Source organism: Typha angustifolia, chromosome 2, assembly GCF_048772165.1.
Source record: "Typha angustifolia cultivar Huaian chromosome 2, ASM4877216v1, whole genome shotgun sequence".
Classification (NCBI taxonomy): Eukaryota; Viridiplantae; Streptophyta; class Magnoliopsida; order Poales; family Typhaceae; genus Typha; species Typha angustifolia.
Genome location: NC_133240.1, coordinates 9,531,671 through 9,547,736, shown reverse-complemented (window position 1 = coordinate 9,547,736; position 16,066 = coordinate 9,531,671). Strand labels below are relative to the sequence as shown.

Sequence of the window (16,066 nt, the reverse complement as noted above, 5' to 3'; positions counted from 1 at the left end):
GTTTTCTTTTCTTTTCCTCTTTTCTTTATATCGGTCCATCACGATAAGATAAATAAATTAATAATTTAGGCCATTTTTCATGTTTAAAATTATGAAGAGGCAAGATGGGGCCCTTAAATAGAAAACTTTATATGTGCATCATTTATGTAAAAGATGTACGATATATATAAGAGTTCAATATGGCCATTTTGAAATAGAAGAGGACCCTGAGAATCTCAGATTGAGATTTTACAACTTAATTACAACTATTATTTTTAAAATATTTTACGTGAACTTTATTTTGAAAATTAAGTATATATATATATATATATTATAAAATCGCACTATAAATGAACTAATTATTATATATAATTAAACTTAATTAAAATTATATGATAAACCACCTCCAGAACCGAGGGCAGAGAAGAAGAATACGAAAATATAACTCTACTTTTTTTAAGATAATAATTTAGCTCGAAACTTCTGGAATGTCCAGAAACCAAAGAATACACTCAAAAAGAAGACACCACAGCAACCTTCCCTTGTTCCGAATTTAAAACACAAATATAGAACTTAAATTTGATGCCAAGTTTGCTTTACTAATTTAAATATTTCCCATTATTGATTCGACGCGCGTGGGTCCATCAACATGAAGTTAAAAAGGAGTTTGGAGTAGAATACAAAACCAAAATCGATATCCTGCGGGCTGTGGGCTTGGCGCTTAGTGGACCCACTTGGTAAAGTGGCGCGCAAACCGATTTAATTTGAGTCTCATTACGTCATCTAAAACGTCTTTTTTTAATCTCATCCACCCTCGGAAATTTACTATTCCTGGTAATATCAACAATTCCGGCACCTGGATTTATGTACATTTACTAAAAGGATGACTGGGCCCCGCTGGCCACCTCAGCCGTAACTGTGAGTAGGAACTAATATTTGACTTGGGTTCCGTAAAGTGTGGGCCCGGCTCCTAACTCGGAGTACGTGTCGAGCGATTAGGAGCAGAGCACGAGAGTTTTGCTGTACTACCTACACCCTTCCCGTATATCGTTACGTTGTACCGTCGATAAGATTTAAGCCGAGCGGTTCTGTACAATTAGGAGAACACCTGATGAAAATTACACCGGTTGGACGGTCGAAATTTATGATTAGTTGTTGGGTAAAAGAGAGGGCAAGGTATTCGAGGGATAGGTTAACGTGAGAGGTGACAGCTACCCACCTAAAAGCCCAACGTCTAACCGCCGACCCGGTCCGATTTCGACGCGCGTCGCTACCATCGCACGCACGAGAAGACGATGCAAAAGGCTCGCCGGCCGCCGGCTTATTCTTTCGCTTCTCCTCTCCATCGCCGCCTATAAATACCTCCTCTTTCTCTCCTCTCTAGTACTCTTCCGGATTTCAAATCGAGACCATAACCGACTTCTCTCTCTCTCTCTCTCTCTCTCTCTCTCTCTCTCTCTCTCTCCCCCTCTCCATCGCCATTGTTTCCTCCGCCCTTCTTTCCTTTCAAAACCCTAAGCCAACCCCAGATTCCTGATCTCCGATTCAAATCTCTCGCCCCGATCGTCTCTTGATCTGTTTCTTTTGCTTTCTTGCTCAATTCATCTACCTCCGGCTTCTTGATCGCCGGATTCAGTGCCTCCATCATCTACCTCATCTCCTCCTGTGAATCCTAGGACGAGGGCTTCTCCTCAAGATCCGTCATCAAGAAACTTTTCGATCTTTTCGATTTCTCTTTCTCCTCTTCAAGATTCGTATTCGTCCGCGGAAAGAGAGAGAGAGAGAGAGAGATGGCCGTGGTGTCGATGGCAGTGGAGGAAGGTTCGCCGGCGAAGCGATTCTGGATCAGGTCTCAGAAGGAGGCGGTGTTCGCTGCTTACACACCGTTCTTCGTGTGCTTGGCCGCGGGAGGACTGGAGCTGGAGACCTTCCAAAACTTTATCTCTCAGGACGTCTACTTCCTCAAAGCATTCGCTAAAGCGTAAGCCTTTAGTCCTATTTCTTGATTTGTTTCTTTGATCAGCGAGTCCTTCTGGGTTGCTAGTTTTTAGGATCCGGTGTCTCTGATTGATTCTTGATCTCGGATCTTGAGTTAGGGGTTACTGTATTGTAGTACGAAGTAGAGAGATTCTTGTCCGTGGGCTTTTGCTCTAGTGGAATCCTAATTTTTCTATTTTTGGTCCTTTTTCTTCTAGAGTTTCTTGCTGGTTAGCTATCGATGGTTAAGGATTTGGATTCTTTTATCGTTTTCCTTTCTTGTGATCGGATCTTGAGGCAAGTTACAACTTTCTTTCTTTGCGTTTTCTGGATTATTTTTCACACGAGTTTATAAATGGTCGATGACGCCTTTTTTGGGGGTTTTCTTGATCTGTTTCTTTCATCCGCTAGTCCTCGATGCTTTGGTTGCTAGGTTTTGGGATCCGGTACCTCCGATTGATTTCTTGATCTCGGATCTTGAGTTATGATTACTATATTGTAGTACAAAGGAGAAATTATTGTGCGTGGGTTTTTGCTCAATTGGAGGAATCCTAATTCTTCTATTTTTGGTCCTTTTTCTCTAGCATTTATTGCTGGCTAGGTGTCGATGGTTTAGGATTTGATTTTTTTTTTTTTTAATCTTTGTTCTTTCTTGGGCTCGGCTGTTAAAGCAGGTTAGAGCCTTTTTCTTTGTGTTTTTTGATTATTTTGCGTATGAGTTTATAAAGGTGGTTGATGACGCCTTCTATTTTGGGGTTTATTGTTTATTTCAGATATGAGATTGCTGAAGAATGTGCTGATGATGATGATGCTAAGGCTCCAATACGTGAGCTGAGTCAAGCTATACTGGAGGATCTTAAAATGCACGATTCAGTTGTCCAAGTAAGATCCTCACATCATAGAAACATTTTATTCTTTAATTCTAAATTTTCTTAGGAGTTGATCTGCACGAAGTTATCAGGATGATTTATGCTGCTAAATACTTGAAAAGGAATTAAATGTTTGAATTGGATTCTGCCCTTGGATAAATATCTTTACATCTATTTGATATCTGAAACGTGAGCCGGTGGTAGGGATTTTTTCTATTTTCTTCACAATTAAAATTAAATTGTATTTAGTTCTGTTTTTGACATTATAGTTGTTAAGTTATCAGGATGACTTAAGCTGCTTGAGTTGCCTATTAGTCATTTGTTGTAGAGCTGAAGGTGTCCTTCAGAAAATAAAAGGGTACCCATCTTCAGAAGAACAACATCTTTATCCTCCAAGCAGGATCATTACTTTGTGCTATAGTCCTATGTCGTTTAAAATCAGTAGGGTAATTACCCTTTTGCACATACCAATTATACTTTTATATCCATAGAGCAGCTCTTAGTTTGGATATTATGTAGAGGTTTCAATTTTTGCCTACGCCTCTTATATTCTTATAGGTCTACCTTTTCCCTAGTACATCTTTAAGGATATCATTATCTTCGAGGCTTTAGAGGAAGATTCGATATGATGCCTTCATAGTGAAAATAGCATTTGATTCTCACTTTCATATTCTCCTTTCCTTTTCCCTAGTTACTCTGTAATTGTCTACCTGTATCCATGAGCTCATCCAAATCATTTTGTGTATCACTTCCAACACATAAATATGAAGTTTGACTGCCAAATCTGATATGTTCACTGGGAAGTTATCATGGCATTTTTGTTCTGAGCCATGTGAAACAAACAGGATATACCTCCAGTCTTCCTTCTCTTGTCCAATTATCTATCAAACAGTAGCAGTTCTAAGTAGTACGTAAATTACGTATGATAAGTGTCAGCAGTATTTGTAGCATTTCACCAGAAATATGACATCCTACAACTTTGAGTTAATCTTGAGAGCTTAAACATTTGCCCCTCCAAAATATGTCAACAGAAATCAGGATATATTGCTTCCACCATTTGGGAGTAGAAAAGAACTAGTAAGTCGGGGCGCACTCAAATTTGAATCGAGTTTTGTGATTCTTCCCAATGATGATAACTGATTTTCCATCCTTATAGTCCTTTCTTTATAAGCTCCAAGTGAACTCATATCTAAGAGCTTATATCCCAATATAATCAAGAACCCTCTCTCTTGAGCTTTTGTTCATCATTCTATTAGGTCCATCTGCTACAGAATAGAAGTTGAGATAAAAGGGCCTCCTTGAGTCCTTGCTTAGAGTCCTTTTCTGCATTCGGACTCCTTACCTCTTTGTCCATTTACTCACAACTGCATATATATATTCTTACCCATTGTCACCAAACCCTTACAGTTCAACATGTCGATGTCTTTTAATTTAGATTTTAATAGACTTTTTCAGATCAATCTTTGAAAGAAGTCCTGCTTCTTTGCTCCTCTCACAATTATCAATAATCTAAGATCAATCTATCTTTGAGCACTTCTGGATGAGGCCACCAAGAATCCAGCTACATTTTTCAATCTAGTAGTCAGAACCTTGGTAAATATCTCAAAACAAGCAATCAATGACCTTATTGGCTCCATGCTTCTTCTGAATCGGAATCAACATATTAACTTGAAATGGCTAGGGGGATATAGGCTTTGGGAGTGAAAGATAGAAACCTGGAATAGAGTTTTTCAGCATGGAAGAAGGGCTTAGTGGTCACAGAGAATGTGAACATGGGATTAGTGGCTACGGAAAATGTGGTATCGTCGATTTCAGCATGGAAGGGAAATAGGAATGTGTTCAATCAGAAAGATGTTCCTCCACAAGGATTTGTGAGAAGCTTCAGCTCTTTTGTGGGATAAGGATGACTTTCTCAGTTGAAACTTGATAATGAGTCAATCTCATGGAAGCCTTGAAAGGATTGATGAGTGTACAAAGAGGAAGTTAATCTTAAACTTGCAAGACCTTTCATTTCCTGTTGATCTTGAAAGGTTGTCCTGCTGTTCTGAATGCAGCAATTGAGGAGATTTGAGTTATAAAGTTGATTGTTTGCAGAGAAGGGGAAAGATTTACTTGAGAAGGAAATTCAGAAGATTTGCAACAATTGAGTTTGGAAAAAAGGAAGGAAATACTGAAAGAGATAGTATGAGTCAAGTGAAGTAGTGTTTAATAATATTTGATATGTCAATGAGGATGCTAAGAAGTAAGACCTGGACAAAGCCACTGTTGTGGATGTAATAAACAAAGTCACTGTTATGGATAAAAGGTGATGAAACAAAAGATGGAAGAGGCTCCTTGAAAGAGGAGACTGTATTTCGTTGAAAAATTAGAGGACTGGATGAACTTGATTATGTTTGAAAGTACTGATGATTTGAGTTTTAAAGTTGATTGTTTGAAGGAAAGGATTCCTTGAAGAGGAGATTCAGAAGATTCACAGTAGTTGAGTTTGAAAAATGAAATGATTTGCTGAAAGAGATGATAAAGAGAGGAATTCTGAGGAGGAACTCAACAAGAAAGGAGGAAGGTACGGGCAAGTGAAGAAGCATTTAATAATATTTGATACATCAATGAGGATGTAAGAAGTAAGTCTGTGACGAAGTCACTGCTATGAATGTAATAAGAAAGTCACTGTTATGGATAGAAGGTGATGAAGCATAAGATGGAAGAGGCTCATTGAAAGGGGAGACCTTTGTATTTCATTGAAAATTTATGGGACTTAATGGACTTGATTATGTTTGGAAATACTGATGGATTTCTTGAAGAGAAGGAGATTCAGAAAATTCACAACAATTGGGTTTGAAAATGGAAATTATTTGCCGAAAGAGATGATAAAGAGAGAAATTCTGAGGAGGATCTCAACAAGAAAGGAGGAAGGTATGAGGAAAGTGAAGAAGCTTTTAATAATATTTGATACGTCAATGAGGATGCTAAGAAATAAGTCCAGGACAAAATGGAAGCGGCTCATTTAAAGAGGAGACATTTGTAATTCATTGCAAAATTAGGGGAATTAATGATGGATATGAGAAGTCGATTGTTTGAAGGGAAGGGATGGGTTTCTTGAGGAGGAGATTCAGAAGATTTGCAACAATTGAATTTCGAAAAGGAAAGGATCTGCTGAAAGAGATGGTATGAGGCAAGTGAAGTAGTGTTTAATAATATTTGATACATCAATGAGGATGCTAAGAAGAAAGTCCAAGACAAAGTCACTGTTATGGATGTAATTAAAAAAATCATTTATATGGATAGAAGGTGATGAAGAAAAAGAAAGGAATAGGCTCATTGAAAGAGGAGACCTTTGTATTTTGTTGAAAAATTAAAGGGCTAAATGAACTTGATTATGTTTGCAAATATTGATGGATTTGAGTTTTAAAGCTGATCGTTGAAGGGAAAGGGATAGATTTCTTGAGGAGAAGGAGATTCAGATGTAACAATTGAGTTTGGAAAAGTGAAGTAGTGTTTAATAATATTTGATACGTCAATGAGGATGCTAAGAAGTCCAGGACAAAGTCACTTATGGATGTAATAAGAAAAGTCATTGTTATGGATAGAAGCCTAGAAGGTGATGAAGCAAAAGAAAGGAATAGGCTCATTGAAAGAGGAGACCTTTGTATTTCATTGAAAAATTAGGGGACTTAAATGAACTTGATTGTGTTTGCAAATACTGATGGATTTGAGTTTTAAAGTTGATTGTTTGAAGGGAAGGGGATGGATTTCTTGAGGAGATTCAGAAGATTCACAACAATTTGTTTTGAAAAAGGAAATGATCTCCTAAAAGAGATGGTAAAGAGATAGATCCTGAGGAGGAACTCAACAAGAAAGGAGGGAAGGTATGAGGCAAGTGAAGAAGCATTTAATAATATTTGATACATCAATGAGGATGGTAAGAAGTAAGTCTGTGACGAAGTCACTGTTATGGGTAGAAGGTGATGAAGCATAAAATGGAAGAGGCTTATTGAAAGAGGAGACCTTTTGTATTTCATTGAAAAATTATGCGACTTAATGAACTTGATTATGTTCAGAAATACTGATGGATTTGAGTTTTAAAGTTGATTGTTTGAAGGGAAGGGGGATGGATTTCTTGAAGAGGAGATTCAGAAGATTCACTAAAATTGGGTTTGAAAAAGGGAATGATTTGCTGAAAGAGATGATAAAGAGAGAAATTCTGAAGAGGAGCTCAATAAGAAAGGAAGAAGGTATGAGGCTAGTGTAGAAGCATTTAATAATATTTGACAGGTATTGTAGGATGCTAAGAAGAAAGTCCAGGGCGAAATCACTGTTATGGATAAGGGAAAGAGATGGAAGAGGCTCCAGAGAAAAAATCTAAAATTTTGTAATTGAAGTTGAAAGGAGACCTTTTTATTTCATTGAAAAATTAGGGACGTAATGAGCTGATTATGTTTGGAATTACTAAAGAATAATAAGGAACAACTGATTATGTTACAGTGGAGAAAGACTGTCGTGGGGAGAAAATCAATGTGGAAAAAATTCTTGGCTGAAGATTGTAGATGGTCAGGAGAACATTGCGGACGAACCTATTATTTTGATATTGAAACTCGAAATTTACAAATGAACAAAACTGTAATGGTCAAGTAATTCAAAGGAAAGGAGGAGGAACCAGAAGAAGTGTCTGGAATTTGGTAAAGAAGTGTCAGGAATTATTGTTTCAGGTAACCGAAATATTTACATCAACTTTAACCCAAGCTTGCCTCTGCACTTCCACAGAAACCTTTCACAAACACCCTATCTGGTGCTTTCGTATCTTCTTTTACTTTTAGTTGAACATCGCAACAGAACCATTCTAGGATTTTTTTTTCCCAACTGTCCCAATCTCTATTGGTACTTTGATTTGATCCCAAGCCTGGTCCCTACGGACCCAAGTTTAAGATTTAAAGTCTTCTATTTTCTGTTCACTGCCTTCAGTCTCACATCTTATCTCAAACACCATACCTTTCCACCATCATTACTATTTTTAATTGATATACTGATAATATCTTTAACCATCACCCTCAATCTAGACGTATGCAAGTTCTCCTTTCTCATGGTTCTTTCATCTACTATCACCAAAGTACCAAACGATTCCACAATCTTCATAAATGTGTGTGGTTCCAGCAATGAAGGGGTATATTTGATAATCGAATCCATACAAGTTCTTTTCTACGTATCATCTTCCAATCCTTCCTCCTGTGAGTAGACACCACCACTGCTACTCCAAGATCCACCTTGACACCAAGCAAAACTGATTACATATTCATGATTGGTGACTACCCTAGCCTTCCAAACATAATCCCAAGAACACAAAGTATCCATCACTAACTCTAGATCTTGAGCGGTATGGAATGGTTGTTGTCATGCATCTCTTCAACTTGAACTCATTTTGCACATTTCTTTAGACACTTGAAAGAGCATCCAAGATGAACCAACCAAAGAAATGTTCTCCTCCATCTTCCCCAGTTTGCTCCCTGTAGCATGATGACCAAATTGCCGATATTTCTAGCAGATTACACTGTGACTATGCTCACCACACTGGAAGCAACCCACCATCTACGTTTCTCCTCTACAAATGAAACCCTAGGGTTTTCTTGATTTGCAATTTTTGAGGAATGACCAAGTAGTATGTCTCGGTATAAAGGTTTGTTATTCACTTCTTTTGATTGCCAAGACTACTCCCTTCCCTCGACAACTCCGCCAGACATAAGATTAATTGACACGTCTTACAGGGCAACTCCACTCAAATCTTTCTCCAAACACACTAGATCTAGATCGACGACGAGTATTCACTTCACTTTCTTTGGATCCAGATTGGAGACTCATCTGAGTCCAAATGTTGTATCTGGTCACAATCTCGGCCAATCCATGGGATTTCCTGTGGGCTTTTTCTTTTTCCCCATACGCCATCAAAGCAGGCAAAGCCCATTTCAGCTCTCACGTTACCAATATATTTCTATAAAATCTCCATTTTATTGTTATAAATTCTTAAGCAAGTTTGTAATTCTCAATCTTGCTAGATACCTTACATGACAATGACAATGATAATGATAATGATGAAGATTATGTGTGTTACAAAGATCGAATGATGACAATGATAAAGATGGTGGTGACAACTCAAAAATTACCCCTTTAAACATAATGCTACGCATCCTTTGACATGGATTTGGTATCAACCTAGCTTGGCAAAATGTAGAGGGGCATATAGATGATGCCATATAAAGACATGATTAAACAAGGAATTTTCTCATAATGAGTGATTCTTTAGATCTACTTAGAGAGGTCTACATATAGTTATAGAGTTTATATTGTTTCAACCTGACAAGCACAATGAAATTGTCAATCAACTTATGACATAGCCATCCATCATTAACATTACTCATGTCATGATGTTGACGACAATCTCTAGCAATATTTGCATAATCACCTTGGAATTTTTATGGCCTTGTGGTGATGGATATTTTATTTTTTTTCTATATTTCTAAATTAGTTTTTTTTGGTGCAATTTTCTACTAGTTGTAATATTTATTTAGAATTTTTCTTGCAGTTTATATATGTTAAAAAAAAAATGAAACCTTAGCTGAAACAATTGGAACTGATTGAAATCTAAAATGTTTTGTTTTATATGATGATTGGAATCAAAATGTTGTATCATTTTTTTGTTAGCAAATTCATGTATTATCATATTGACAATAAGGCTCTTCCAGGACATGAATATCTTATTGTTAAGCAACTCTTAGTTGCTTCGTTTCTAATATGTGCTTTTGTCGTAGGTTTCGTTGGTTGTGGTTTCTTTTGGGGCATTCGTTAATTTTGGCAAGGAATACTCATCAACTTTTGTTATTTTATCAATTGTTGGTATAATTTGGATACGGCTTCTACGAGTCATCATTGTTTTTTGAATCAAAGTTGATTAGGTAATTGTTTTAAACACCCAAAAGAGCTCCCCCAAAAATTTCACCAAAGAAATATCCTTCTTTGGTTGTCCCTTCACCACTCTATCTCAATTCTCTTCTTCTCATTAATATGTTCTTTAGAATTTCCTGAAAGAGTAATCCTTATCTTATTCTTCTATGTACTTTTCACCTTTCCAAATTTTCTGAACTACGACAAACTTTAGATCCTCCGATCTTTTTGGAGTGTCTCCATCCTCCGATCTTCACACATAAATGCTTCACTAAAATTTCTATTTTTCCTTTTAGTCCAATTTGTGTCCCTCAACTTCCGAGCTTTTTCTCTTGTAGTATTTTGTCAGTCCTCGGGTTTCTTACTTTCCACTTCTTCCCTGATTGAAGAAATCCCTCAAAATGATCACAGTGTATCGTTTTCTTCCTGTAGATGCTGTTACAATATGATAAAAGTTTTTTCATTGTAGAGGTTATTTTGGGGCTATGATTCCTTCCTGTTGGCCCCTTAACTTTCCAATTCCATCATTGATCTGCTTCAAATCATTGATTTGGTCCACATTTCAACGTCGACATTGCCATAATCAGGAGTTTCACATATACAACTGAGAGTATATTGATCAAAAGATTGTCTTAAAATGTAGTGGAAGTCCCCGATATTCTTTTTGCAGAATAAGACAGATGAGTAAATCATGAAGTTATTGACGTCCTGTTAGATAGTGAGAGAGGAAGGTGTAATCTAGGGGAAACTAAAGTTTACTGTTGTATTTCTGCTTATGGCCCTGCAGCCTGAAAGTTCTCAGTTAATGCACACTTAGTACAGCTGGATAATTTTATAACAATGCTTTTCTGCTTGTACTGCTTGCACCTCGACAGTCATTCCTATAAATGTAGAATTCAATGTGAGAATATACTTTTTTCAAATAATTGTTGGAATTGCGAATATAGCTTTTCAAAAAGTTTTCTGAACAAACCAGTATGCAGGAATGGGGACTTGATCCCACCAAGGAGATCATTTCTAACCCCGCAACAACAAGGTATACAGATTTTCTTATGGAGACAGCTTCAGGGAAGGTTGATGGAGGGAAAGGTCCTGTAAAAATTGTTACTCCTTTTGAAAAGACGAAAATTGCAGCATATACAGTAGGTGCTATGACCCCCTGCATGAGGCTTGATGCTTACTTGGGCAAAGAGCTTCAAATGTACATAAAAGAAGATGAAAATGGTCATCCCTATAAGAGGTGGATTGAAAATTGCTCATGTAAATGCTCTGAGGTATGCTGTCTAGGTTTTATATTTTGAACTTTATCAAGATTAAAACACTTGAACTACATTGCTTTTTCATTGATTTTGGTTACAGGATGCTGCTGCACAAATAGAAGAGCTGCTTGATAAACTAAGTGTTTCATTAACTGGCGAGGAGCTTGAAGTTATAGGAAAGCTATACTACCAAGCAATGGAATTACAAATTGAGTTTTTTTCTGCTCAATTAGTAGGCCAACCTGCTGTAGTTCCCTTGACAAAATTCCATGATTCAAAGCACCAACTTGTTGTTTTCTCTGATTTTGACTTAACGTGTACTGTAGTCGACTCTTCTGCCATTCTAGCAGAGATTGCAATATTAATTGCATCGAAGGGAGATCACAGTGGGACTGACAGATTAATTACTCAGAAGTCATCCTCAGAAATGAGAAATTCATGGAATATTCTCTCTAGACAGTATACAGAGGAATATGAGCAATGCATAGAAAGTTTACTATCATCAGAAGAAGGTAAATGCATTCATATGTGGGTAAAGAACACAAAGATAAACTAATGGTCTGTCAACAACATTACCTTTTCACATTTGTATTTATTCTCGAATTTTCCTATTTTCAGTGAAGGCATTTGATTATGTCCACCTACAAGAAAATCTGCATCTGCTCTCTGATTTTGAGAAACGTGCAAATTCTTGGGTTGTTGATTCTGGATTGCTAAAGGGAATGAATTTGGATGATGTAAGAAAAGCTGGGGAACATCTGATTCTTCAAGATGGCTGTGCAAAATTTTTCCAGAAGCTTGTAAAGTTAAAGGAATTTCTAAATGTAAACCTCCATGTTCTTTCATATTGTTGGTGTGCAGACCTCATAAGGTCGGTCTTTTCATCAGGTACTTCTCTTCCTTCATTCTTACGCTTTCATTGATATGGAGTTTCATGGGGTTAATATCATTCTTTGGGTAATCATGTCCTTTTATCTCTGAAATTGTGGATGCACAATTTTTCTCGAAATACATTATCTTCCAGATGAGATCAAGAAAAAATTATTATGTGATCTAGAACTGGTATATCAATATTATAATTTCTAATATCCAAACTTCTGAAATTAAGGCTGCTTTCCATTAAGGTGATCTCATTCCAGGCTGTTGCTTGAATTTTGTTTTTCATGATACCAGCTTCCAGTATCCATTCACCCTCACAGCATTAGATATCTATTAGTTTTCAGTAATGTTTTTTAATAATTCAGATTGTTACACTGCCTCTAGATCGTTATGGTGATGTTATATACTTGTTAACATACATGCAGTTGGTTGTCTAAATGATTTGAGCATACACTCAAATGAGTTTGCCTATGAGGGATCTATTTCAACTGGAGAAATTGTCAGAAAAATGGAGTCTCCCCTGGACAAGGTTGAAACATTTAAATCTATCATAAACAAGCTAGGTAACAATGAGAGATATCTGTCCGTGTACATAGGAGACTCAGTTGGAGATTTGCTTTGCTTACTGGAAGCAGACATAGGTATCGTAGTTGGATCAAGCACAAGCTTGAGGAGGGTGGGAAAACACTTCGGTGTTTCTTTTGTTCCATTGTTCTCCGGTTTGGTAAATAAGCAAAGGCAACTAGATAGGCAGGAATCATTTGCCTGGAAGGGGTTGTCTGGTGTTCTCTATACAGTATCTAGCTGGTCAGAGATACAAGCTTTTATTCTGGGGGCATGATTTTTGCAGATTGTGCTCCTAATTTTCTTTTCCATCTTCCTTGTAAACCAAAAGTTCAGCAATTTTTCTATGCAAGATAAATGTCAAAAAAGTGGCCCCTTTTACAAAAGCCACAGAGTTGCCTCAAATGAAGAAACATATTGTGCCATGCCTTGGAGTGACGATAATGAGGTAGTTCACTTTTAACCCATACCTTACTCTATCTTGGCATAATCAGTTGTTGAAAAGATTCTCCCCCTTGCTTTTCAGGTGTTTGCGGGTTGGTAGGTTTGGGACTTCTTGTCAATAGCGGTATAGGATTGTACTTGTTTATAGCTTGAGGTAAAAGAAAGATATTGTTTTGAGTAATGGTATATTAATCATTCGTCTGTAATTTGAGCCAATTTTTAGCTCAATGAATCAAAAGATGTGTCAAACATTGTAATTTAGAACTTGGCGGTGCTCAGTTGTGTTCTTGAGCTATACATTTTTTTAAGTGCCCATTGTATAATTGAAACTTGAAACATCCTTTTCTAAGTGCCCATTGTTCTGACTGGCTTTGTGTATGATGATTGTACGAACACTTGTAGACGGGAATCACCATCATTGTTTTCTTGCATCTTGAGACTTATGTATAATCAGGTAAGGTTGGATTGGTATGTTGTATGTCCATCCTTGTGATGTTTTCTTGTATCTAAGTTTTTGAATTGCCAATAGGTTATTTGGGTTTTTGTTTCACTTGAAGTAGGGTTGTCAATAGGTTATTGCAATCGCTCTTCTTTCCCTTTAGTTTTGATTCTTTTGAAATGAGTGCTAGCTCTTGCATTTTTAAATCCTACTCGCCGCATTTCAATTGGTTTTAGATACTGTATCCGCCTTCCCATAAGATCCGATAAATTCCATTTCGACTTGCTGCTGAGAACTAAGTGCATATTCTAAGATTAAACTGCCAAGCATCACAAGTGACTTCCACATAGATATTAGTAACAGCACATCATTTCTCCTAGCGATCTTTTGAGACCTGATTCATGAGGAAAATCCACTAGTAGCATCTTACATCCATAAGATAGTTGAATCCTAAGCTTACCTTAAGCCAGCATACCATCAAATACTAAACAGATAAAAGAAGCTGACGAGCTTTGAAGTGGCTCAGGTTCGTGGATCCATGGTCAGAATGGTGCTCAAGTTCATGGGGTTCATATAGTCTTTGGATCCAGTCATGATATGGTTCACAATGATCCGGTTAGCTCTCTCGGAGGGATGGAATGCATCCCAGAACGCATAGATGTCCCTGTTGGGGCACAAATTTGAAAGCATAGTGCAGAGCCCGATCCCGTTGTAAGGTCCTTGCCCACAGCATGCAATCTTTGATGTCACAAAACCTAACCATAGATCGATGACCAATTGGATACTTCATTCCTTAGTTTATCTACCTTGATTAGTAGTACTAAGATCTAACACTCTAATAAAGGCTTAAGTTTGTTGGCAAATGTGATTTTCATCTAGCTTAACTCTTACCATATGCTTCCGGATTGGATAAGAAGTTAATGTGCATATCAAAAGCATTCCCAGCAATGAAGACATCAAACCCATAGTGTTTGTTGAGCTCACCCAGCATCTGGAACAGCTCGGGATTGAACTGTTTTGCGACTCGTTGCAGCTCCGGATCACAGACTCCGTTCCTGCTTCTCCTGAGTGCTAGTTCCCCGGGGATGCAACCAAGCGGGCCGGTCCCGGTGACGAGGACTCGACGAGCACCCAGTTCATAAAGCCTCTACAGTGGTACCCAGCAGATTGTAAAAGATCATAATATAATGCATATACAATTGGAAGGTAAAAGAATATGTAACATGTACAACATACATCAGTGCACTTTTAAGTTAAAAGGCAAAAGGCAGAAGAAGATAGATATAGCTAGATGTGAAACATACCGCAAGAATCTTCTCATACTCCGATATCAGATACCGGATGTAGTCTGGCAAGGAGAACTCTCGAGATCTAGCAGAATAAGGCAGCAAGTAGTAATTGTTAATGAAGTCATTCCCCCCAAGAGTGATCAGGACGAGTGCATTGTTCACAAGGCGCTTCGCCTGTTTGTTGCCAACGAAGGAGCTCAGCCTTTGCTGGTACTGCTCAAAGTAATGCAATTGCTTCGTGATCCTTATCACGTTAGCCTGCAAGTCTGATTCAAGTTAATTTACTAGTTGTATCATAGCTCATGCTACTAAAAAAAAATTTAAAAAAAGAGGAGGGATTTGCTCTTACGAATTCTACTCCGGTATCATTGAGAATTCCAACCCCTGCCGACGCGAAATTTGCTCCGACAAGTAGCTTTTCTCCGTCCAGGTCGGGGCTCGGGTATGGCATTGTAGGTTCAGCTCCAAGGTGTTCGCCTGAGCCACACCCATAGGAGGTGCATGCCCAAATTAAATGATTATTTTGAACGGATGTCAAAATTAAATGCTATATATAAGTCTCCTTTTAGCTTCTCGATACACTAAATTAAAATAATAGTGTTTTTAAGCTAGATGCTACATTAATTACTAAATGTTTCGCGGAGCTAGACACCTAACTGATAATGTCAGGGATGTTCAATCCGTTCGAGAAGCGGCCTGTCGGCCTTTGTGTCGGAAAGTCTACGCCGTAAGGTGGATGGTCGGCACGAGCCCAGGTTGCGAGATAGTTGTTATTGCCATTGTCCACAAGAGAATCGCCGAAAACAAAAAAGGTGCGGGCTGCGTCGGAAATTGGAAGTGCTTGCAGAAAGAACACCACCATCACTATCACCATCACCATCACCATCACCATCACCATCACATAAGAGGAGATCATAGTTGCAGAATGGATGGAAGTGGATTGCTGCTGGACTAGAAAGGTATCTGAATGCCGCTTTAATATGATGCTAGATCCAATTCAACTGTCCTTGCATAGTAGTACTCTGACTTCACCTCACTTTTCCGGCTACTAAATTCCTCCTGTCCTTTTTTGACAGCAAACTGAAAGAAAGTACAAACAAGTTGATTAAGTGACTTAATTCTTTTTTTAATAATCTTCAGAACTTCATAGCTATAATACTAAATGAAGTTCCTACCTACTTTATTTTTTTCCCCAGCTATTGAGGTCCTGTAGTATAGTAGTACACCATCAGCCCTACTTCCTTGAAACTCTGGTGGTTGCTCGTCTTATCGAATTAATAACTTACAACTACCAAAGGCATCAGCATTGAAGAAGTGTAGCCATGACAACAGTTATATCACCTGAAGCAAATACAAAAGAGGAGCTTCAAGTCTAGAATTCTAAGATCTCAAGCTTTCGAGTCTAGAGATTGGTTCAAGGGCATAGATTTAGACATG

At 37.8% G+C, this 16,066-nt stretch overlaps 2 protein-coding genes across 4 annotated transcripts; one reads left to right on the top strand and one right to left on the bottom strand.

Moving 5' to 3' along the window:
* The first annotated feature begins 1,226 nt into the window (after positions 1–1,226).
* LOC140769554 (bifunctional TH2 protein, mitochondrial-like) lies at positions 1,227–13,279 on the top strand. Of its 2 annotated transcripts, none has more exons than XM_073110286.1 (7): positions 1,227–1,960; positions 2,730–2,838; positions 10,739–11,029; positions 11,115–11,526; positions 11,633–11,902; positions 12,319–12,905; positions 12,984–13,279. In XM_073110286.1, the coding sequence occupies exons 1-6, from the start codon at positions 1,770–1,772 to the stop codon at positions 12,732–12,734; spliced, it is 1,689 nt and encodes a 562-aa protein (XP_072966387.1). In that variant the 5' UTR covers positions 1,227–1,769; the 3' UTR covers positions 12,735–12,905; positions 12,984–13,279. The 2 variants fall into 2 exon arrangements, with proteins under 2 accessions (XP_072966387.1, XP_072966395.1); XM_073110294.1 differs by having other exon boundaries at positions 1,941–1,960; positions 10,732–11,029.
* A 358-nt stretch (positions 13,280–13,637) lies between these two features.
* Positions 13,638–15,512, bottom strand: LOC140775392 (GDSL esterase/lipase At5g33370-like). Of its 2 annotated transcripts, none has more exons than XM_073118661.1 (5): positions 15,287–15,512; positions 14,979–15,106; positions 14,645–14,887; positions 14,232–14,487; positions 13,638–14,095 (listed from the first exon to the last, which is right to left on the bottom strand). In XM_073118661.1, exons 1-5 carry the CDS (start codon positions 15,507–15,509, stop codon positions 13,863–13,865), a joined length of 1,083 nt encoding a protein of 360 aa, XP_072974762.1. In that variant the 5' UTR covers positions 15,510–15,512; the 3' UTR covers positions 13,638–13,862. The 2 variants fall into 2 exon arrangements, with proteins under 2 accessions (XP_072974762.1, XP_072974771.1); XM_073118670.1 differs by having other exon boundaries at positions 14,325–14,487.
* Positions 15,513–16,066: the final 554 nt, after the last annotated feature.